The sequence below is a fragment of the Falco punctatus genome (genome assembly GCF_963210335.1).
Source record: "Falco punctatus genome assembly, chromosome: 12".
Lineage (NCBI taxonomy): Eukaryota > Metazoa > Chordata > Aves > Falconiformes > Falconidae > Falco > Falco punctatus.
Genome location: NC_137592.1, coordinates 19,695,687 through 19,721,988, shown reverse-complemented (window position 1 = coordinate 19,721,988; position 26,302 = coordinate 19,695,687). Strand labels below are relative to the sequence as shown.

Genomic DNA, 26,302 nt, shown 5'->3' with positions numbered 1-26,302 from the left:
ACAGCCAAGAAAGCAGATTCTAAAATACTTGTATGCAACCTCTTCTAGTGTTTCACCCTCAAAATCCGAGCTCTTGAGGTAAGGTGTTCCTCTCCACTCCCACACCCTCCCTCACCATAAACAACTGTTCTCTGGACTCCAGTCAGTCAGTCCAGATTTTTTCCTGGTGAGGTACTTATTAAACACAGAGATCCCACTGGGGCCCCTTTGACAGGAACAATGAAATAAACTCTCATCTCCTTGTGTTAGCAGGTGCTCCGTAGGCAAGAGACACCCTGGGAAGATAGTTATCATCTTGTCTTTCTTTTTTTAAAATCTTCTGAAGTCCTCTGTACTGAACACCATTTTGTTGACAGCAAACCATATTTCTAAGATGGTTTTCCCAAGCTCCCTTTGAATTTTGATCTTTTTCTACAAAGTGCAGAAATGCAAGCTTGCAAACATTTAAGAGTGTCACCACAGATCTCTACCTTGATTCCTCTTCTTTAGCCTGCTCTTGCCCATGCAGCTGCCTGCTTATTGAAACGGTTCACATAAGTATCTAGTCAAACTAACTTCTTCATGAAAACCAATGCACAAAGTTGCCACTGCTAGTAGTTTCTCTGTATCTTCTGTGACTTGCCCTTAATCTCTGTTAAGTAACGGACGCTACAGAAGAAAAGCGATGAAAAAGGAAAATAACATATACCCAGAAGCTTTTCTTACTGCCCTTTATATCCTTTGTTAATTGAAAACCATTTCGTGCTTTAACCTTTCTGATTTCATTCTTCTGTGCTTGTGTTCATTTCCAGGAATGAGAAGGGATTTACCTCTAAGCAGTAATATAAAAATCTGTTCCACAATTATGAAACTACTATCATATTTTTTCCTAGAAGCTTAAATTAATCTCTTCAGCTTCGAAAACAACTTTCAGAATGCCTCCCTCCTAAATACACAGGACGCCTAAGTAGTTTGATAGTTCAAGAAAAAGGTCTTGAGAGCAGGAGAACTGTGCATGCTAAGTAGGTCAAATGTGTGGATTTAAATTAGTCCAGGCAGGAAACTGAACGCTGAAAACACAATCAAAACTCCTCTGCAGTTCAGTTTCTAGAAGAACCATAACCGTTCAATGCTATTCAGATGGTAAAAAACAGAGTACGTGAGCTATATTTAAGCAGTTGAATTAGAAGGTGCAACTCATGGAAGAGTTTGATTCACTTTTGAAAAATGTTGGCATTCATCAAAGGCAATGTTCCACTACTACAGTTTACTCTCTTGTGACTTTTGACCTATGCAAAATCCTGTTTTTCTCATTAATTCAGTGCAAGCCCTCTATCATTTATTGAGACCCCCTCACCAAATTTTAGAGACCTAGAAAGCTTTCCCCACAAAGAAAATATTTTTTTCAGCATAAGATTTTATAATGCCTAAACTAAATCTGAAATTGTAATTAATGTTGGCATGTTCTGTTCAAAACCTCATTTTATGTAAGCTAAAACTGGAGGCAACCAAACAAGCAATCTGTGAAAGTTAACCTCAACAGCTCTTCACTTCCATCACGTGTGACATGTCACTTTCTTTGGCTTATAGTAATACTGCAGTAGCTTCCACGATCTAAGACTACAAGCCAGGCAACGTGCTGCCTAGCAAGTTTTATGAGACTTCTTGATATAGATAATAAAATAGACACACTTTTGTGCACATGGCTCTCCTCAAGTCCACAATACTACTCGATTGAAGATCCTCTGCTAAATTCATCACACATAAATACAATGAGGTCACGGTGTTCCCCTTGTATGTGGGATTGGACTTTTATTACACTAAGACAATATATTAATGATTTTTTTCTTTAAAAAAAGGTAGTTTTACAAAAAAATTTGCACTGCCTATAGAGGAAGGTTTATGAAGACCCACAGGATGACAGCAATTATCTTTAAATATGACATGAATAAACACCAAAGAAAGCAGTCTGAAAGCATCTTTGCTATGTTGGGAGTCTTTTCAATAGGACTGAAGAGACAGCACCCAAGGGGGTGTGGAACCTTGCATTAAAGATGGTGACTTGCTGGATGCTCAAACGCCTTTTCTTTCCCTGAGCAGGCTGTTCAGGGGTCAGACTAATACACCAGCAGGACAGTACAAACTGCTTGTCAACCTGGGCAAGAGTTGTTAAAACAGTGCAAGCCATGGGAAGTCCAGATACTTGGATACATAGCAGGGAACAGTGTCCAGTGACTGACCATTCCGAGACCCTCTGGCCTATGAGGTTATACTTACTCTGAGCCAGCATGTCCTAACCTGCTGCATGTAAAACCACCAGCATGGGAGGACTTCGTAGTGCAGAGTAACACAGCAAAAAAAAGGTACCAAGCCAGCCCAGGTGTGACACTACAGTCTAATTAGCTAAAGCCAAGGATCTAGCATGCCAACGAATGGAAGCCGTGTTCTGCTATCTAGCCATTCCCAACTTCCAGTACCTTCCCTTTCTTCCTTGGCACCGTTGATGCTTTATCCTTATTCCCCAGCTGTAGAAGCCTCGAGAAAAGAGGAAAAAGCAGGGCAGGGAAGGGAAGAGGCAAAAAATGAAAGAGCCAGCTTGGATCCCTGCTCCTCAATCAGCACACACATCCTTCTATCCTGTTCACATCCATCCCCCACCAAACAGCATGCTTTCAGATGCAACACAGAGATTTCTGTCTCCCTGTCGTGGCATGAGAAAGTTGGGTGTTTTCTTTGTACCCAAGCAGACCTTAAGACATAACATCTGCTGTTTTCCAAGTGTTCATTTTGGATCACTGAGGGTGGGGGTTGGGGGGGGGAGCACGTTACTTTTTTAAAAAATTAATACTTAAACGATTAAACATCAGCTAAGTCAAAAATATAAATCATAAGAAGCACGAAGAGACATTTTTCACCCCTAGATCAACCTTGATATGATAGGAAGTTGATCATAATCTTTAGCAGCTTTCATATCAGCGCAAATTGCTGTATTAACGTTGTGAAATACACCATTAGAATAATAAAGCAATGCAACAGTGGATGAATACTTGTATAAACCACAAAATTTAGCAAGTGCCTTTAACGTTTTTTTTGATGCCAAGAGTTCTCCTGTGTATAGAGACACTGCAACTATAATACAACCTTTTAATAGCCACAGAGTTGATGTACTGTAACACACTTTGTCTAACAATGAAAATTAACATTTTGTAGCATTAGAATTGATTTTTATAGGAGGAACTAAAGTTTCTGAAATTTACAATGAACTCAACTTCAGACATGAAATAATGATTAGGGGATAGTTGGCGTGGACACGCACATGTTCATATTTAAAAGAAAACACAGTTTTCAACATGTTGCTGCACTAAGTGCCTTTTTTAAACAATCAGATTTTCCAAAACCACGTTGAAGGTTGTATAATTGCACGCTTCTCAGTGAAGTAGCAAAGTTAAAGTTTTCTCCCCTTAAGCTGATCTAAAGCAATAAAAACTTCTGCATGCATGCCCTCAGCTATGTTTGGATGAAATTAAGTATACAGTACAAATATCCACATTCCTAAGTGCAAGACTGAAACAATGCTCCCAGTGTTCATTTCATTCATTGCTTATTGGAAAAAAAAAAAAAAAAAAAAAGGCAAACTGACATCACACTAAACTGTACATTCTCAGCATAGATCATTTAACTCTCTAAAAAGAACACAAAGAATACAGATGTTTCACCAGCTGAAAAAAAACTACTGTGTAAATACTAAGCTTGGAAAAAAATGCCACTCACCAAGCTATGGAGGTTGAAGGAACAAGGAAAGCCAAAAAAGGGTGTTTGCAAAATAGCAGCAGTAAGGAGATTACTGCACTAAGCTAAATGTGGTTTTTTCGGAATTGTTCCATCAAAAGCTTTTGCCTGAGTATTAACAGGCTAGTGAGAAAACCTCAAACATGATTTTTCTTTTTTCTCTCATTTAAAGGCAGATAAAATTATATTCTTCTTCTATGATAAATATGACTGCCAAGATATCTCTGTATTCTGAAAGTGAGGCCAAATTTTTCTTTTTTTATTTTATTACAACCATGTAGATAAAAACTGGCAAGCTGCTGTGACAGGTGAAGACATTTTTATTAGAATAATAAAAAGTTCAAAGTTACAATAATTATCTCTAGGGAAAAACAAGCCCTAAAAATCCCTTTTTTCTAAAAGACGAAAAGTGGCAGTGTGGTAATTACAACAAGACTAAAAACCTCAACTACCTTCCCCCAGTTTTCTAAGAAGATATCTGTACAAAAATAAATGGGAGAGTTCATAACTATCTGGTTAGCTTCTGATATCATCCTGGTCTGTAAAAAAATTACATTTGTGGAAAACAAATGTAATACTTTATCGCCAGCAAGTACAGTATGAACACAGTTCCTGCAGCTCATGCTACTCCTGCAAACACAAGCTAGAAAAGTTGCAGGGTAATTGTTTAAAATAAGTACAGAACCACAGCGCACAGACACATTGCACCAGACAGTGGTGGTGGCACCCCTCTCCCCCGTGTTCCCATGGCATGTGGTCCATCCTCTGCCACACTGATGTTTAGCAACTGTGTGGATAGATCAATTCTATTACAACCATCAAGGCTTTCCTTCATCTGAAGTATTTAATTACAAGGAAAAACAGAGAGAGGGTGATATCTGGGGAGGGGCAGAGTAAGTTCCCTGAATTTCTTTCCACATTTAAATGACAATATATTGAAGAGTAATTTCAAATATTTATTAGTTCTTCTACCCCCAACCAATGTGTTTGAAAAGCCATCATTTATTATATTGTTCTTACTTCTGGATCATTTATATATTCCAGATTATTACAGGCATCACCCTTTGTTTCTACCACCTCCTTTCTTTGAAGTCTTTAATTTCATGATTGTAATTTCACATCTAACAGATCAGATTATTATCTCTACCAAACATAAATTGTATGATTGTCATATGATTACTACATATGAATATTGCTTCCTCAAATGTGTTTTTGTAGGAATTAATAAATTCAGTCTGAAGTTGAAATATTTCCCTTTGCAAATATTTTTATGAACACTGTATAAAATTTCTTTTCTTCCTTTAAACCAACAGCTGGTTCACAATTCAAATTTTCCATAATTTCCGCTGTGTTTTGTCAGCACATTTCATCACCTAATTACACAATTTTGGTTTATTATTCATGAGAGTGTAGAGCTTTTAAATCCTTCTTCCAAATATATCCATCAAAATTCATAAAGCCAGGTTTATAAAAGAATCAAGTTGTTTTAATTAAAATGCAGGCAAGCATGTTTTGATTGAATTAAGAAGTTGTAAAATAAGGTATGAAAGCATCTAAATTTATGAATAAAAATACAATACTAGTTAACTCCATATAACTGAGCAAGAATAACACAGCTGTTTAATAATGTGAGAATTATGGATGTCATAACTAATGAAAGGTACAAAATACTGAAAAATAGCAAAGTAGCTTTCTTCTCAGTGATAGATCTATATCACAAAGCATCCATTACTAAAAACGTGTCCTTAAAATTGAAGATAAACTGCTTTTGTCCAAAACAAGCCAACAAATGTGAAATTCACAGACCAAAGGTCTTGGAATACCATTTGCAATACCATTTTTATTAGGTTTTTCTTCCCATTTTAGTCAAGGTGAAATTGAATTCCAGCTTAAAATTTGCATATGCAACTCAAATGCTGTATTAGGCGGAAACAAAACAATGAGAAGTTTGCTGTCAGCTATCACATTCATCAATATTATTTATTTGAAAGTCCTAGCTGAATTTTCTTTTAAAATTACACGGTTTGCCTGTTTGCACAGAAACCTGATAATACCAGGGCTGACTTCATAACTATTAGGACTGTTTTACCATTAGGATTTAAGGTATTTTTTAAGATATCATTCATCTTGTAGTTAAAGGTACATGTGCTGGGCAGAGAAGCCAAACCAAAAAACCTACAGACAGACTGGCTGATGAGCAAACAGAAAACCCCACTAAGTCAATGGCACTAAGAAAAGGCAAAGCTGACCGATGAGTTAAGGGTGTCTCACACATCCTCCTAACCAGCCACCTTAGCTGGCAGCACTTCCACTCTCTGGAAGCGTATCTATTATCTTCCCAGCAGAATGCCACCAAAACCTGGAAGTCTAGAGAAACGAACACACCACACTGTGTTGGAAGCAGTTAAAAATTGTGCTCAGCCTGTATTTCTGATCAGAACAAACAACAGTAAGGGTGCAGTGAAGTCTCCTCTTCCAAGCCCATACCCTACCATCATAAAAATCCACCCACCACTGTTTTAGTCGAAGCACCTCAAAGGACATAAAGCTTTCCCCTCCTTTAAACAGCGGTTTTTTTCTTTTTTTGTGTGTGTTTTTTTTTTTTGTTTTTTTTTTTTTTGGGGGGGGGGGGGCAGTAGTGAAAAAATTTGAAATTATTCTTCCCCAGACCTTGTCCTCACAACAGTTCATCTGCACACATCCACATAAAGGAGACAAAATGCAAATAAAGGGTGTGTACCCTGGTCTTTATTTACTGAGGGTTATTTACAATTAGGAAGAATATTAAAGGCTACAGCTACCCCACTGACACTAAGGAGCAGAAATGTAAGGGAAACATGTTTCTAGAGTGCTCAGAAGTGCTCTGCTACTTGACCCTGTAGCTTTGCTTGTTTCAGCAGAGGTGACCTTCTGTCTCAGGAATGTCTGCATGAACACACAAGCTGAGAAAATAATCAGAAGTACACTATATTGATTTGATGCTTTTACTTCCTAGATTCACATTATAGAATAAAGTGAAGTAAAATTTGCAGCTGCAGAAAACAAATTTCTTCTCTCAGCTAATGATTTTAAACACACAGAGGTGTCTCAAACAAAAGAAAAGCATTCAGTATTTTTAAAGTCTGAGGAACAATTTTCCACATTAGGTGTCCAAGTGCAGGTAGCTATAACCATGAATTAAAAAAAAAACAAAAACAGTGCTTTTACTGTGACTTTTTTCAAGGTCGTATTACATCTTCCTAAAGCTTTTTCCCATTTATATACTGTCAAGTCATAACCTGTTGCTGTACATGCCTGTGTGTATGAGGATCAACTTCCCCTTCCATTGCTGCGTGCTTACAAGCACACTGTGACTTTTAATGGCTCCATTTATTTCTGAGGAACTAAATATTACCCATTGCACTCATGTCTGAAATCTTAAGCCAACTTTGTAAAGCTTGCTGAACTTAGTGTAGGATAGCTCTGTCTTGGATCGAAAGCTGCGATTGCTGCACCTCTCTTGAAGCGCAAATAATGTCCCTCCATTAAGGAAAAATTTTACACAATTACTGGTAACAACAGGGTCACTAGGGAGTACAGCTATACAGATACATCAAACACCATCCATGTTGGCGCCTGGACCTTGACCTCAAATGCCATACTCCTGGGCGAGAGAGTAACACTGAACTCAGAAAAAATTTTCCTTTGTCAAAATTATCCCTATAAAAAGGAACATGCAACTGAAACACGCTATAAAAGCAACCTTTTGTCTGGACAAGATAGCTAATGTGTGGGCCTAACTTGTACATAAATCAAACTGAATTCCAAGTGTAAACATTAATAAGTAGTTCAGCTTTACAAAGGCAGTATATAGGACAACAGCTCAAAGGAAGGTACATGTAATGCAAACTTTTTTTTTAAAAATTACAGTAACGTCTAGAAAATAATTCATGTAAGAGGATCCCACTGAGCTGTACCATGAGAGGGAAAAGACCATTCTCAGCCGAACAGCCCTCCTGTATTTTTAGTCTCATTGTGCTACAAGGCAGCAATAGTATTCAGCACAGGAGGATGTGGATACAGCCACTTGCCAACAAGGAAGATCACCTGAGAAAAAGAGAGGTGAGGACTGTCTTCCTGAAACAGACATCATCCTTTTACTTCTTTCCCATGAATGATGAAGAAGTGAAGCTTTCACTTATGTAATGGCACACTGCTGCTTAATTTTTGTGGTCTCCCTCACCCCCAATATTCCAAAAGGATTATTACAGAAGTCTTGCAGGCAAGGAAACAGAGCAATTAAGTGATTTATTTTAAATCTACAGGGGATGCATCCCAGAGACAGACTTAGCTCAGATCCTTTAAGTTCCAGTTCACAGATAGCAGGCATGTGCATGAGAACTTATATGGGGAGAAAATCTGACTAAATTATGGTTTAGGTATACTTTTTCGAAAGCACTCTGCTCTCTAGAGAAAACAGTGAGAAGGATACATATGTGCCAGTAAGAAGTAGACTGCAACATGAAAAATACACAGAAAATACAGACAGTATTTCCCCAGAGCTCATCAGGTTTTGGCCCACTGATCTTCCTGAAGTTTTCTACTGGTATTATATATTTTTTTGAAACTACTAAGTTCATAGAAACATAGATAACTTATGATGAAACTTCAGCTACAGCAAATACATGAATCACGCTACTGCTGAAACTCAGCAGATTTTTGCCTTATGCATATGGACAAGTTATTTATAGATTTTTACTGCCCATCAGGCTCAACATGATGTCAGCTTACAATAACAAGTTAATGTTAATGTTTTCCAGTAATTTTCACAGTGCCATTTAACTGCAAGTGCCCTAGCCAAGGTAAACTTAAGGGCAAGGAGAGAGCTAACTGCATAATCAGAGAACAACATTAATGAATTTTGCATCTCCATTTTGAACACTTGGAATTCTATCTGCAATATATTTCTCTTTTGTTCCCAGAATTTAAGCTCACTAGCCAGCTGATTACGTCTCCCTGAAACAGCTCAAATATTCCTTCTGATTTTAATTAGCCACAAAGCTTCATCACCTTGTGGATTTCTTTTTCTCCCCCCAGACAAACAAGCATCCTACGCTATCACAGAAAGTGCCAAACTCAAAGCCATCACACATTTCTTGAACTCTAGTAAGCTCACGCACTTTGTTTTACAATCAGCAGCATCATGGCAGATGAGCACTGTCTCTGCAAAATCATCAGTTGACAAACAATGTTCCAAAGAAAAATGATGAAATTTGCTGGGGCTCTTCAGAGGCATTACAAGCTGTTCAGGAAGATCTGTTCCTTATTATCTTTCCACTTCTCTCTTCCACTCACATGCAATGGGTAAGATGCATTTTTGACAACAGGGAATGTCAACAACCACAGTTTTTACAGCAGAAAGGTTTTTTTGAAAAGCAAGTTCTTCCAACACGTTTCCTTACTCAAGACCACCTTCTCCAACATTTGCACATACTTGCATTTGATCTTTTTATCCCAGAGGAGTACTGCTGTCTCACTGTCTGTAAAAACAGTTCTAAGAACACTTTTTTAAAGCTGCTGTATCTTAACCCTCCACTTGCTTTGGATATTGAACTGCATAGAGGTTGCCTTCTGCACACAGCAGTGCCAATGGTAGACGATACTACGCCCACACTTGTTCAATGCTGCATCCTGCTGAACTTTGACAACTTTACAGTTCCCAGCCAGGCTTCTAACGAAAGCACACTCTCCATCCCCTTCCGTCACAAGACTTAGGTTAGCAGAGGCCTGCTATGTACATTGAGGAAATCTTACTCCTTTTTATTGAAACAGCTCAGGGAGGACCACCAGCTGATCTGTGGCAGCTGCAACACCCACCAGATGGCTAGTGATGGTCAGCTGGATGTGGGCTGCTGTGCACAAGCTGTTTGCAGAGCACAAGCCTACAGAAATCCTCTGGCATTAAAGCCTCAAGAGCAACAACTAGGCAACGCACCCATTTCACTGCATGCCAATTTGCTCAAGGCAGTTGAAAACCATTCTACATCAGTGATGCCGGGAACTATCAGGATGCTTCATATCCTTTTTCTTGCAAATAAACAACAAATACAAGGTGGTCAGAGTATCTCAATGGGTTCTTCAGTGTCTTTCCCCTTCACAATCAGTACAATGTGGTCTTGCCCGTAATCACCTCCACCCACCACTCCACAGGCAGTATCCTGTTACTTTTGTATTCTACCAGTGCCGCAATTGCAACAGCACCTACTGAAATAGTTTCTTTAGTAAACAGATTAAACACTTTCTGTTCACTACCTTTAGGTAACTAAACCAGAACCCAGGGAGACCTTGCAGTTTGAAGTCACTTCACAGTTTGAATTCAGCAGAATAGAAATGAGTGGAACCCACCACTACCCTCCCTCCTATGTTCCCATTACTCTGTTCGTAACTGCTGATAAACCATAAACGCAAAAATGCACCACACAGAATGCCTCTTCATCACACAGATCTTAAGTGTATCTCCATTATCAGTGTTGCAACCTTCTACAGCCCTAGAGGAGCCTGTGCCACACACTGTCCTAAATCCTGATCACAAAGTATCCATGATCTTGGTCATCAGCAGATTTTGCTGGGGATTGATGGTTTATGTTGAAGGATCATCACATAACACAGCATATATATTTTTTAAGCAGTAAAATTTACCATAGAAATAGAACTACAATAAAGCACATGTAACAGTATGAAGCATGGTTTCTTCAAACTCAAATGCTAAAAATACTTCCATTTAGCAAAAAGGACAACAAAATGAATTAGCAAGATGATGTTGTCAGAAGTTACTGAATCCATGGAGGTAGCTTAGGAGTTTACTTAAATTCCACAGAATTCCACAAGTTACATGCACTTGGAAAAACAAGAGAACTTTATATGAAACCAAGTTCCCTTTTTCCCTCTCCAAACACTGTTAAGACTTTTCTGCGCACTTTATCAGTCCTGTTGGCTTCACAATATATTAAAAATTACCAACTAGCTGCAAAAGGGGCGTCCACCTCTTTACTAGGAGAGAACTCATCCTCCTTAACGTTAAGTAAATAAATAAACTACTTACAACATTATAGTAAAAGCTTCTTTTTGAAAGGGTTAAAAGGTCAAAACAAAATACTTGAAAAAGACCCAAATCAAGCTTCTCCAGGAATTCAGTTAAGAGACTGTGAAAATAAATGCCTCCGGCTCATGACATAACACCAAAATTAGGTGGTATCATCCATGACCCAGGAACACCTCTGTAGTGTTTTATGCTTGTATAATTGCAACACTGCTATTGTTTTGAGGGTTTTCATGGCTAATCATGGTACTCTAATTCTATTCAACAAAGTTGCCTCTGTAAAACCCCAGGGATCATCCAGGTAGATAAAGCCATTATAAGCCTCATTCGTATACTGAATGAATAAAAAAAATATATGACTGACTCCCAACCTCTGAGCCTTTCTTCCTGTTCTATGTAGTTTTTATAAATATCACTGAAATAAAACTGAATTAAAAGATAAAACTCAGAACATAAATTCCTCTGAAAGGAAAAGGCTACTGGGAAAACATTAGCAAAACTGAACTAGTCAAAACAGTTGATGGGAAGTGTCAAAGGTTGCAGTGGTTTATCAATACCTCTCTCTCTGAAGAAATCTGTTAATATCTAATCTTATCCCACTCAGAGTAAAAAACTCAAGAAGTCACTGCAGTAAGAATTTGAGAGCTGGATATGACAAATTTAACAACCACCACAACTTAACTTAGGAAATATTTAGGATGAGATCATTTATTTGGACCATGTGATCATGGAAGTTCATAAATTAAAGTTCATATGAAATTAACTTCTTGTTCATCTGCTCACAAAGTACCACATTATACAATACTGAAAATAACTTTGTGTCATTAGAACTATTAACTCTTATGCCAGATTAGATTAAAATTACAGTGCTGTATATTCAATGTATCTGTCTGAAAGGTCTTTAACTTAAAAATAATCTTTTACCTATCTAGGAGTGCAATATGGCTTTTCAGAAAAATGAACAATAAAGAACATGAAACAACTCCCTAAGGGATACATTACTTTGCAATTCTATTTCTTTAATACCATGTATCTACCACTGTTACCAACAGTTCGTATTTTTTTAGGGAAAAGTATTATGCTTTTATTGCTAAAGGCAGCATGAGGTTACAAAGATAGCTTTTTTTTCCTCCCCAGTGATCACTGAGTGCCAAGATGCCATATTTTATACATTTTAAAACTAGTTAAACATAAAATGCTCATTTTGGCTTATATAACCTCTTTTTTTCACTTCTGACAACAGAAGATGCCTGATGCTGTAATCAAATTATTACATGTCTCAGAGTACAGTCATCCAAGATAAATAACTACAGTCATAGGAGTATTACCTCATCGGTTCCTAACATCTACAGAATCTACTTCAGTTTGATTAATTTTGAAGTAATTTCTTAGAACATGATAATTCAGAAGTGTAAAAAATTGACTCAAAACAGCAAACAAAAGAAAGCATTTCTATTGCTGGAAGCACTTCATGCACTTCTTTCTTTTCAAGGTCACTTTTAATACAAACAACACCAGTACCACCACAGAGGTTTAAAATCCTGCCTGCTCAACAAGTGTCCTATGAGAGAGTAGTACCCCAAGGTGATTACACCACGTCCTGCCCTTTTGAAATGCTTCCGGACTATCTGCGGGCTGCAGTTTTATGCTGCAACACAAGATACACACAGCATATGTTTCTTATTAGATGTTACATCAGGGAAATAACAACTATTAACAACAACTATCTGGCAACAATATATATATGTAAAGTCTTTTACAGTGTTACTATGTCCATCTCCACATCTTCCTTAGGCTTCTTTGGAAGTGGGCAGTATTTACTAGATGGGACAACAGCAGCATCACCATGGCACACATATTTCCATGATGGTATTAATTAATTTTGTATTACCTTAATGATCTAAGAAGTATGAGGTATGTAGGATGCTTCACATAAGATACTGACATTATGATTTAAAATTTATTTTTCTTGAGTTGGTCAGGGTTCAAAAGTGACTATTCCTAAGAGCAAAGGCTCTAACTGGTATTTCTTACAGCACAAAATGATTCAATAGGTAAAAAAATTAGAATGAAAAGAAACAAGCCAAAACCACACTCAATAATTGTTCCATTTATATTTCCTTTGCAAAAAAAAAGTCATTATTGGTGTGTCTATGGTTTCCTGTTTAAGTGCCAGTGGTGTCTGTTTCACAAATGAAACAAGACTGTTAGAAAATCAGAAGAATAAATGAAAGAATTCTTGCAATTTACAAATGTGAGACAAGTACATAATAGGCATTTTTGTTTGCTATAAAAGTGTTTTGTGGGTAACGAGAAGTTTTAAGTTGGCTTTTCCAACATTAAGCTATTTTTTTTCCTTAAAGAATAGCAACTCAATATTATAAAGCTAAACAAATGCACGCATGTGGACTGTGGAAAGGAAGAAATGGTGCTAAGCAACTTCAACTATACTGAAGTACTGAATTCCTAAGGGATTTCTCATAGTAAAACCCGAAGTTTTCATCTCATTGTTTGGTGCATTTGCACCAAAAAAGGACACAACTGATTGCCAAGGTTTAAAGCTTTCCCAACACCCACTTCTGACACAATGACCTTTTTGCATCTATGGAAATACCTGTGTATATTTGAGGAAAAAAATCTGTAACCATTGCTTATTTTCCACAATAAAAGCTGCCCAGATTGAACTCGTACAATCTGGAGAGGTCTCCTACCAAAATCAGCTCAAGACATTCATTATAGATGTGAAGACATACTGAATCTGAAGTGTATATTTTTGAATAAAAGGAATATAGAGATACATTTGACATGCACTTCTGACAGCAAGGTAATAACCCTACTGCAAAAAACAACAACATACTAAGACAGCGGCTACTCTTTAAGAGATGATGTGGTCCAAAACAGAGATAAGGAGGAGTAAGCACTTGAAACAAGAGCTGGCAGGAGGGAGCTGACAGTGAGGATGCCAGGGGAAACATGGAGAGATAACCGAGGTGCAAGCCAGTGAAGGCATGAGGGAGTACAGACTAGAAGCACCTGCTGCTTATCATGCCTTCAGAAGCCTCATTCATTCTTCACTTGCATGAAGCTGTGGGGGAGGTTTCCACACTCCCCAACACCAAGCAGACTCTGATGATCCAGAGACGGCTGGCACCTTTTATGACCTGTCAAGATCATAAATTTAGAAGCATCCCCATCACCCTCTCTGCATCCCACTTGCCCTCTTCTGCAGTTAGGCCGCACCTAGGCTGTTCCCAGGATCTGACGAAGGGTTTGCCCACAGCTCCAGTGGAAGCCACATTTTTGAAGATCCAACTCAGAATCCACACTATTTATTCAGGGGTTTAGCAGCAGTGCCCCAGAAATAGGAGCATGTCACACTATACCGTTGAAAACATTCTCTTTCAGTGCAGCATCACTCCCCACATATCCCCTGACCAAAAAAACAAAACACAAAAACCCACAGTTAGACCGTTATAGTAAGACACCACCCCTACCTCTCCAAAAAATTGTATCAGCTAAATTTCTGTACAATCCTTCCTCAGCCTGGATATCCATTTCCCATTCTCTTCTGGCCCATGAATAAACAGCATCAGAGGGACACATTTGCAGAGTATGCCATCAGTTCAGATTCAGAGTTGCTTAGAGCCCGAGTAAAAAAACCAAACACTTTACGTTAAACAGCCATGTGGAGACCATTCCTAGAAAATTGTAGCGCCATAGCAATAACTACCTTCAGAAATGCAGATATTCTAAAATAATTAAAACCCAAGAAAGAACAGTGGTAAAAAAAAACTAATGGAAGAAATGCCTATCACATATAAACAGAAAAAAAAAAGTGAAGCAAGTAACATGTTTTAAACTCATGAACGCTCTGAAATTGATTTTAACACCTTGGAAAAGTGTCTTATTCTTGTTTTGTGTTTACTTTGTTTCATTTTCTTCGCTTTCCAGGTTTTTCCTCCTCTCCACCTTTCACTTTTTTGTTCCACTATTTGAGATACTTGCATACTGGCTTTCAACATAGGTAAGTCTTTACTGAGTAGCTATCCACTTAAACCCACTCATTCCTTTTCATTCACTTCTCCCATCCAGCATTCTTTTAAATGCCAGTTTTTCCAGCTTTCTCCTCCTTTCATGAAGGGTATTCTTCTCCTTTGTAAACAGCCTGAAAAAGCTTCCAAAGATGACACCTTCCCACATTTCTCACTATAGCCTGAACCTCTGAAAACACAGAGCACTGTAAAAAACCCTCACTGTTCATAAATATTTTTCATACATCCTTAAGCAGTCAGAACTTATCATGGACTGTATTTTAAAAAGTATATCCAGGAATTGTATCCAGGATTATCTTTTTTTTGGCTCTGAAAGTTTTAAATACATGGTTTCTAGATAAAAAGGAAGACGGAAAAGAAAATCCTATGCGGGTGGGATTTAAAACATGTTTTTGGAGATGAAAAATGAACTCTGTAGAGTACTAAATTAATCCACTCCACCACCTAGGAGAATATTGTATCTTCGGCACCCTTTACAAGTTTCAACTTTTCCCTTACCAACTGTAAAAACATCCTCTGCCTGTGACAGTGATAGGATTGCTTTCCTGACTAATCATGAGGGATAGTTAAGGATTCATAATACAAAACAGGTGCAAGAAATATGCGTAGAATTGAACATTTTAAAAATTTAGACTTCACAAGAGTTCAACTGCTGTTCTGGGAGGTCTAAATCAAGTTAACCAGCCAGTGCCTAAAACAGTTCAACTCTCTTCAGAAAGATGTAAGTAGTAAAAAGTAGAAAACTGTGCCAACAGTATTTGTTTCTAATATCTCCATAATCTAAAAAGAAAATAATCTATCCATTGTGAAAACTGTACCTACAGGAGGATTTCTCTTTCCTTAGTTTAATCTTAACACCTAATAAAAGTTGTTGTATATAACCACATCCGTACATAGTGTTTTCAATCACTGCCCATTTATCCAAGACATAGCTAGAAAAGCTAGCTAGTGAAGCTTTATGGCTGTAACTGAACACCAGGCAGGGTACCTTAAAGGGCCACACACACAGCCACCTCAAAAACTCTGCTGGCAACATGGGTTGCAGGAGCTTTTATTCATTGAGGAGTGGTACCTGGTGCTCCGGATTGGGGAGGCCAAAACATCTGCACAGGAACTGCTTGCCATACCCCACAGTAATAAGCTCCAAAATCTAGGGCGTGGGAGAGAAGGAAGCAGTGCATCCAGCAGGTCATCCATTCCACTTTACAGAGGGGGCAACTGTCACACCATCCCCTGTACAACCTAGAGTAGTCCTTATTATAGTTACCTCTCAATTAAAAACAGCAGTAGCCTTGTTTTCACTAATTGATGAATATTGCTTATTCTCTACCAAAACCACACTTTTTTTTTTTTTTAAACTTCAAAGATGTGAACACAAGGTTTACAACAATAACATCTCTGCATATCCTTAGTTGCTATAGAAAGGAATTCAATAATGATGCAGAAACTGAATAAAAAGACCTAACAGAGTTGTAAGAGCTGTCTAAATCTAAGCCCTTTTGAAAACTAGTGACACGTCTTAGGAAGTCAGAGACACAATATTTGTGAGCATTACTAATTGCAGTTAAAGCAACTTCAAAGTGATGTCCAACTATCAGATCTGCCCAGTCAATTAGCAGTACCACAAGAGGGTTGTGTGTGTTTGCTTGTTTGTTTTTTTTTGAAAAAACAAAACCACACACCAAAAAGCAGCTAGAAGAAAACGTCTGGCAAAATCTCATCAATGACTTTCTTTCAGAGACTGCCTCCTCCCATTCTTGGAACTCAGCTGCATTTCTGTTGTATTCATAAATATAAATCTTGTTCTCAAATGCTCACTGCCTCCTTCTATCAGTGCACCCCCACGTAACAGTTAATATGAATTTACAACATGAAGAAATGAGACAACTGTTCTGTTATTGCAGCTACATATAAGTGAATGCGTTTTCAACTTGACATCAGTATTTCTTTTTTCTTTGTGCTAATCTTAAAAGCAAGGCTTATCTGGAACGCTAAAAACTGAGCTTAGAAAAGAAACAGCTGGAAGGAAGTTTCATTGGAAAACATTTAATTATAGCAGGTTTATTTCTTTGATCTGTAGATAATGTAACATTGTTTACTATATTGAGGTTTTATAAGCCAACGTTGAATTGCTACACTTCAAACTTTCCTGCCAAGACAAATAAAATGTAATTTACCATAGTCAATATTTCTGTGCTACTGAATAAAGCCAAATAAACAATATGCTACTTCCCCATTCATTCCCTCAGACCCTGGAGATCCTTTGTCTTCAAAACAAAACAGGGGAAAAAAAAATTAATCACCACTGACACCCCTGCTGGTAATTCACATTAAGGATTTTTAGGTCAAGCTAATGAGTAGTATACCTCTCTCTTCCAATCAGCCACAAAGACCAACATCCAAAAATGACCTTCAAAATATATTTGCCTAATTTGTCTCCTGTTATATTCTCACACCCTAGCCACTGGAGTCTGTGGGTTTTTACTACCTACACAGTTCTATAATAAAGAAGATCCCATGACTGCTTGCTAGCTCTTCTTCATGCATCATTCCTCTTTGCTTTATTTTCAAATGCTCGTACTTATTTAAATTGTTTTATTCCTCTGAGCAAGTGCCCAAGTAGTAAACTCATAAAACATGGGAGTGATTATAATCTCAAATACCTGAAGCTTGATCTTCCTTTGTAGCAACTTAAGGTAAAATTCTCCTCTCAAAAGAAGGAAAAAGGCATCTACAGCCATTAGGCAGGCTCCACTTTCATCTGCAATGTCTTAACACAACTCTCTCAGATAATTAACTATCTAACATATTGATGTTTTCATCATAAACTGCTTCTTTTCATCAGTACAACTAAGTACTTAATTTTTATCTTCAACAAAGTCACATCCATACATTTCTGGCTCAGGAGTACGCTAAGCTAAGACAGTACACACAGATGTTTCTCCAGCTGCTTGGTCAGCCTTACTCTTCTTCCTAGGCTTGTGCTATCAGTCCTTGCTGGAAGCAGCACACTGACTCACTGACTCATTATGGCTATTTTCAGGTTATGATCTTGTCCTGGTCTTCTTGCTGCTTTAATGAAGCCTCTAACCATCATTTAAATCAATTCTTCCACCTTTAAATCACATTCCCCTGCTCTCCATTAATATTTAAAACATCAGCATATCCAAAGAGTAGATACAGATAATCTGAAGTTCTACCATCGTGCAAACCTTGCCATATTCAATAATTCAATAAACTTTACAAAGAAGAAAGGGAAACAGTAGATCACTTTCATAAAAGCCCTGTGCACATGGCAAAAAAATCTGCCATGCAACCATGCTGGATTTTTAATTGTATTATTATTTTTTAATATAAGGATTCTAGATTCTTTTATGGGAAAGTATTTTCAGAAAGATGAGTCTAGTTCTACAGGATCCTGCCATTCCCTGAAAAATGGTAACTGTTAATTTCTTGTGCCACTAAAATCAGTGGGAAATTTAACCTTTAATATAATGTTAATTAATGTAGAGTTATGAAGCCCTCTATCTTCTATTAAGTCTAATTTTTGTCACATGCAATTAAGTTGATGTGACTCAGTCTGTTCTTTAGATTTGAGAGAGATGTAACAGTGCTCCTGGTTTCAAATGCAAAAAAGAAAAAAGTTTCAAAAACTCAAAGCAACATTCCTTTGAAGCACAAGACTTCACATTCATATGCCGAACAGAACAGTTTGAATTAGTGAGCATAAAAATCCAAGCAGAAGAACCCCAACGAAAACCCAAAACACTTCTCTGAACTAGCCTACTGTTATAATATCAATTTGATGAATTGAAACTACAGAATTTTGTGGGAAAATTCAAAGTGTAGAGAAAATTTGAATATTAAGAGTAACAATTTTTAAGAGTAACTGGCTGCTGATTGATAACACTCCAATCAACATTAAATAAGTGTATTTCCATTTTTATCTTTCTAAGTTCTAACCCTGCATCAAAGCATAACAAATTCTCTATTTCATCTGTCTCTTGCCATTTAGTTGGTATTCTTTTAAGAACAGGTCATGTGCACCCCCCAGATATGAGATACGGTTCTTCTCTTGTGATGCAAAACACTGCCACATGCTCAGGGGACAAATTTCAGGATAAATCAGTAGGAATGACAAAGTAATAGCAGTAAGTGGGAAGACCACAGTGAGGAGAAGAGAAGCTACCACCCAGACTTCAGCTGAGAAGATGGTAGAACGGAGAGAAGTCTTCCTAGGGACCACAGCAGACCAGGCAGAATTTCTGTGACTGAGTTACAGCAGTGACCAAAACCAGTCATGACAGGAAGGATCTACCTGCAGGACATGACGGGCCAGCAATAATTTTTTTTATTTTATTCTGTGCAGTTGTCTCATTGCTTGTACAAATTACCACCAAAAAATGTGAATGATCCTCTCAAACAAAGCAGCTTCCAGCCAGAAATTACTCATCAATATTAGGTGCAGCTAGGAATTTCTGCATGCACACTTAAACAAAGTCACGTAGCTCCCTCTCTTCATATACAAGCAGCAAACAACGAGGGAGAAGTCACTGAAACCTTCTTTCTTCTAATCTGTGCCCAAGAGATGCCAAAGGGAATGCAAAATGCTCTCCAAAAAGAAGGGATGGAGTGAACAGGACAGATAAGAGAAGCAATGTTTTTATACTGTTCTGTATCCAAGTCTCAAGCTAGACACTGTCAGTGTTTAGTTATAAATCCACGCAAGACCTCTAGGAAGTAGGTTAGCATTTCCAACACTGCAGAAGTGTCCAAAACAAGGCACAGAAAAGTTAAATGAGAACAACACTTCTTTTGATAAGTCTCATTTATCTGATGACATATGTTCTAAAAATACAGAATTGTAGGCTGAACAAAGTGACCGGTGAGGAAGATCAAACTGATAACGTACAAGGTAATGACCCAGTTGATGTGCAGATTCTTTCATTTGAAAAAGAAATAAACCCTGTGACTGAAAGCTCCAGCCATACTGCTGCTATTCTACCGTACCAACAACAACTAGATTCTATAGGTTTATGCACATCACACAGCCTTGGAAATCCAGCATCAATCATGTTAACTGATTCACACAAGATAAAACCACAAGTCCAACATCTGCTTTCCTTGGCAAACCAATCTGGAAGTTAATGCATTTGGGAGTTCCTTTTAATCATCATAAATAATCTACAACCAGATGAATTAAAGGTGCTGCTTTGTTTTCTGGGCAAATCATGCTTGGGGTCCCTGTTAAAGCACCCAAAGAGGTTCAAGTGAGGAATTGAGTCCGGGTGCAGATGCAGGGCTGTGATCTTGTTGGGATCATGGAAACAGGATAGGATAGCTGACGTGTTTGGAGTGCTGCAATGGAGGGGTATAGGCTCTTTAGGAAAGACAGGTGGGGAAGACAACAAGATGGAGTTGCCCTCTATGTGAGAGAACAGCTGGAATGCATGGAGCTCTGCCTGGGATGGATGATAAGCCAGCTGGGAGCTTGTGGGTAATAACTAAAGAGCAGACCAGTATGGGTGACAGCGTAGTGGGTGTCTGCTATAGGCCAACAAACCAGGAAGAAGAGGATGAGGCCTTCTACAGCAGCTACAAGCAGCCTTGTGTTTTTCAGGCCCTGGTCCTCACAGAGGACAGACTTCAACTACCCTGCTATGGGCTGGAGGACCAACACAGCACAGCATAAGCAATCCAGAGGGTTCCTGGAGAGCACTGCTGACAAGTACTGGACAAAAGCAATATAGAAGACAACAAAGAAAGGTGCTCTGCTGGACCTCACACTTATGAAAAAGAATGACTCATTGAGGATGAGAAGGTCAAAGGCAGCCTTGGCTGCAGTGACAACGAGACGGCAGAGCTCAGGATCCTGAGAGGAGGGAGCAGGGCAAAAAGCAAGATCACAACCCTGGACTTCACGAGAGCAGATTTTGGCTGTTCCCTGGATCTGTCTGGTAGAGTCCTGTAGGATAAGGCACTGGAAGGAGTGGGGTCTAAGAAAGCTGGTTGATATTCAATGACCACTTCCTCCAAGCTCAAGAGCAGTCCATCCCAACAAGCTACAAGTTCAGCAAATGTGCCAGGAGGTCTGTATGGATGAACAAGGAGCTCATGGCAAAACTCAAACATAGAAAGGGAGTATACAGAAGGTAGAAGCAGGGATAAGTAACCTGGGAGGAAAAGAGAGAAAGAGTGTCCAAGCATGCAGAGATGCATTCAGGGAAGCAAGAGCCCACCTGGAGATTAATCTGGCCAAGGTAAGGCTGAGGTACTGAATGTTGTCTTCATCTCAGTCTTTACTAGTAAGGCCCATGGTCAGGAATAACCCAGGACCAAACTTTCTTTCCCTAGTATACCCAGAAAGTTACCTTCTTGGACTTCGTCCAGTATAAAGAATAAGTTCCTTATCAATTGCCAAAAATCAGAGTTTCACAAACATAAAGGCTTCCCTAGTCATAAATTTGGATACACTTCCAGAAGTGTCTACATAAAGCTCTGGACAAGCTCTTCCCTTCATCTGATCAGCTAAAAGTGCTAGATCTTAAAACAAAAGAAGCCATAAATATTTCATCATTCAAGAAGGCCTGCAGAAAAGTTCCACATTTTCTTGTGGGCTACAAACTTGACTCCCTCCCCCCTGCCATCCTCATGCCAGTTTGGATTACGGAGCAAGTAGAAACTGCAGTCATAAAGCAAGCGCTAAGTCATAGAAAAGACTTTTGTCTTATTCAAGTCAATGCATTTACTTATGATGCAGAACTACTCCTTGAAGAGTATCATCAGCTCTGTACAAGTACAGAACAGCAGTATTCCTTCTAGATAATTCCTGAAAAGAATTCTTATGTAAAACATGTAAACCATAAGATTATTTTACCTTCATGCACATTCAGATCCCTATGTAAATTGAGCCACAGTTACCACACTCGTGAGGAAAAGCCATGTTTCACGTAATGCAAAGGTCTGAAGTTAAACACAGCACGTTTGTAACCACTGTCAAAAAACACTCCTTGTCAATCTCAGCGTTTGGAAAACCAGGCCATGTTTGGACAAACACTCCATGCTGAACTCTTTCTGAAAGATCTTTCTATAAATTAACATTTGGCTTGCAACAGATGAAATTATTACATAACTCTGAAACATAACTGAAATATACCGTCAAGATTCCTGCATTTGGCACTGCCACATAAGCTTTAAGTCTTGAGTAATTCCAATTTTCCTGTTCAAGGCTTGACAACATATGAACTCTGAAATAAAAATTCAGGCAATGAATTTAGCCAGCAACTGACTAATGTGATTCAACAAAAGAAACAGATTTATTAAATCCATTTGCATAAGCTACTGGTCTTTTATTGCTGGCAAAATCTAAATTTTATTGAGTTTTGTACAGACTCACTTTTTAATAGGGATTTTTGGTTTGATTTTGTAAGAAAGAGGAAGTTAAATTCTCTACTGTGTCATAGAAGTGCAGTGCAAACAGTTTCAAAAACTGCCAGATCACTGTCTCTTCAGGTAAGCCTTCAGAGAGACAGTGCTTTAACAAACAGTCCCATAACATAATTTTCTGCAGTTTAATAAGCTTTAGCAGCAGCTTTGCAAGTCCCATATTACCTTGATAAAAAGGAAACTGAAACCATGTGTCCAACAAGCCCTGAAAGTCACAGTACTTTGCTCTTTGTACTATTTACAGGAGGTGCATGCTAACTTTGTGTTGAACTACCTGGCATTAGTGGTTTAGAGGTACAACATCAAACACCACCGCCTCTCTTCTTGCACATCTTTATCAACCCACAGTATTTCTTCTGAATGTTTTGTTATTTTTAACTAGCAACAGATAGCTCAGTTTCAGTCATACACTAAATCTGATTAAGTGCTAAATGAAGACTTTGCATAACTGATTCAGATGCATTTTTTTTTTTTTAAAGAATGTCATTCCCTGAACACAACTTGTCTCTCTCCCTGCTACAGTACCAATTGCAGTAGTAGTTCCTAGTTGCTGACCAAAACTGATCAAAAATTACATTAAAGCCCTGAGAATATCTCCTGCCTTACAGGTATGGAAAAGAAAACTCCTTACACCTATGCATAAGATTGTCTTAACATGAACAAATTAAAGACAAAGAATTCAGAACAACCCACCATTACTTTTTCCAGATCACTAAAAAGAAGGCAGTAGCTTTATAACACTACAGCCAGTCCCTATTCTCACAACCAGGTTTATAACAACTTTGGACCAAGAAAGTATTTAATTCTCTTTGTTGGAATAACCCTCTCTTTCTAACATTTCAGGAGGTTCAGGAGTTTTGTGACACACTGGCAATCTCCTCCTTCCCATGCAGATGCAACAGCTCACAGGTCTAAGACAGGTGCATGAGCTGCTTTTCAGAGCAGATCATCCCACACCCCATGACAACCTTCACTGTAACGATGATCAACCAAATCCAGATTCACTTGGCTGAAACCCTTTGCAGGTAAAGTGGACGGTTACGGCTCTAGAGGGACTTCACTCATTTCCCTGTCCCAGGTCTCCTGCAAGGTCATGATTTTAAAGGGAAATAATATGCTGGAAAAGATACACTAACAAACCCAAACAAACCCATACAAACCCCACCACACAGTTTACAGTGGCAATGTGTACCTAGATAGCTTGCCAACTACGGCAAACTAACAGAGCTGATCACGTACAATATGGCTTTGTTGAAAGGTTGCTCATGAAAAACAGGCAATAAAAATGGGTAACTTATTACCATGATAGCTTAAAAATCAAACACAGTGAACCGACTGCCATAAACCAAAGGAACGATATATGGGGAATGAAGAAATTTCTGATTCCAAACCGACAGCAAGCCGCTCTCCAGAGTGTTTTCAGAATACAGTATAAAGCTTATCACAACTTGTACAGCAAACTGACAGGAAGCTGCTGGTATAGCAGGAAAAGTAAATGAAGTAATATATAAATATGTAGGTAAGTAGCAAGTCTCAGTATCTGCAATACTATTGGTGCTTGGAGTTCAGCTTTGTCTCACATTTGCTCTGTGATTTTGGGCTAGTCACATAGATCTCTCTGTAGATAAGTTTAGATAAATATATTTGCTCTCAAAGCATTTCAGTCTCCAGAGATGAAGCATTATATGAAAGCTAAATGTTGGTATTTACAGCCTACAGCTGTTTAATGATGGTTGAAATGTGAATTCCACATTTATCATCTGATAGAATTAATTCAAAAGCAGTCCTCATACATGTTTTGACAATGTGTGAACATTCAGCACAACTCAGTGCATGTTATCTGGCTGTGAAGTATGACCAAAAAAGTCCAACAAAACCTAAACCAAACAAAACGACAAATCACCCCCAAGAACTTACTTGCAGAAGTGTTCCATGAATAGTATTCTGTCGTAGGCAAGGACTGGTAGACTCTGGAAGCCCCTCCAACAAGGACAGCACTGTATGTGGTACTTCATTTACCATAATAAATGGAACAAGGGCCCGACCTGACATCTCACGTAAACGGTACACAGGAGAGTGCCCACACCTAGAAAAAGAAGAAATACCTATTATTTGTTACCCAGCTGCAATCCACTGCTGTAGCTAAAACAAAACAAAGGATAATGCAATGAAAAATAGAACACATTTCTTAGAAATCAAATAGACAGTTTTTCTTCTCAGTAGCAAGAGTATTTGCCTAGAAACATAAGTCATACTAGAGCCATGCTGGAGGCTTCAGAAATGCATACAGTTTAAAAAAAAAAAAAAAAAGACCTAAGAAAACTAAAAGATGCAGTTATTCCATGAAGCAAGTAAGTATATGGTCTCGTTCCATCTTACTTGATGTTTCTCTTACATTTGAATATGATTGCTGTAGAGTAAGTATTCTGAGTTTCACTTAACTGAAATGTTGAAATATGTCCTTAATCAGATGTTTCCATAGAACACAACATGGTGTCTACTGGAATTTTAGGCCATAACACCCACTGTATTTTAAAACATATTTAAAGGCAGGAAATAAGACACATTGGAAAATATTTTTCTATTATTTATAATTAGTATCTAAAAAATAAATATTTTTTGTTTATTAAAAATTAACTGACAAGACTCAAGACTGCATATAAAACAGGCCAAAAAGAACCTTTTTTCTTTTAATATTATTATAGTTTTAATTGACTGTAGATTTATGAATATACATAGAATTAACTGTTCAGCTATATTAACACATTAACCAGCTGTATACTACTTCAGTAGCACGTATACTGAGTTGCAGTGAATAAAAATATTTTTTTTTGTTCTTGGGTTAGGCTAAGCCTTTCAAAGCCAGGAGCTCTTGCATGTGTTAATTTCTGGAAGGCAGGTACCACTCAGCCACCCGCAGTCCCAGACAACTGAGAAAGCTACCCCAGGGTTTAGAAATGAATGGCCAAATGACTTGGACGATGTCAAATGCAGTATGGCAGAAGATACGCTCTGATACCTGATTGTGATGACCCAGAGAGATGGCCTTCCCTCCTCCTACCCTCTCATCCTTTTCCTGAATCGCTTCTTACATATTTTCAGCTTACAAAATCACATGTAGTTGAGATTCTCCCCTGCCAAAATGGGTGAACCACTTTTGAGTTCTCCCAAACAAGCCCTGCAGCACCATGCCTATGTATTTAAAAAATGAAGTGAAATTAAAAGGCATTCTAAGGTTTCAAATATCTCTAGCAAATTTAAATCAATCTCAAAATAGTAGTTTACTTTAGTTCACATCAAAGAAAATCAGAAAGTAATTTCCACCTTGAACCAGCAACTGAATTAATTGGGTTTTGAACACAAGGCAGTAAATAGACTTAATTGAAATAGCGTAAGAGTTCTGACATTTTAGTCATGTTAGGCCACGGTATGCCTGAAATACACAGACCTTGTTTAGAGAAAGTAGAGAGCTATGCTGCCCTTGAATGACAGGCTTTTGTGGGAATTCTCATCCTTGCAGTATGGCAAAATGTTCTATCCTCCACCTCCCCATGTCTACCCTTGTAGGGAATGATTTTTTGAAGAATCATCTTTGCATTTCCTTTTCAAAGACTGGCTTGTCCTTCACAACAGAATGCAAAAGCAGAGCAGTCACAACTGGAGGCTCTTCCATATGGAAAAGTTTTAATTCTGTATTGATAGGGTGCAAAAACGAAGTCACCTTAGCTCTTAATAAAAGAACTAGCATGGTTTGGGTTTTTTTAAACAAAAACATTTTAATGCTACTGCACAGTAAACAAGCCTGGGAAGTGATTTGTTTGCAACATTTTCTTTATTTCTGCTTAAACCGTGTTTTCTTAACCAAGAGATTCTCACATGTAGATGTCCTTTCCAAACACAAGCAACACTGATACTGTAATGAATGCCTAGTTTTTAATTAGCTATAACTGTATATTCA

At 38.1% G+C, this 26,302-nt stretch overlaps 1 protein-coding gene across 3 annotated transcripts in view; it reads right to left on the bottom strand.

Annotated features, from left to right (window-relative positions):
- Nucleotides 1-26,302, bottom strand: part of THADA (THADA armadillo repeat containing) — a 162,807-nt gene that overhangs the window by 64,515 nt on the left and 71,990 nt on the right. For all 3 annotated transcript variants that reach the window (XM_080408573.1, XM_080408574.1, XM_080408575.1), the window contains exon 29: nucleotides 24,262-24,430. In XM_080408573.1, coding sequence (XP_080264699.1) covers nucleotides 24,262-24,430 — 169 coding nt within the window. The remainder of the gene's footprint in view (nucleotides 1-24,261; nucleotides 24,431-26,302) is intronic.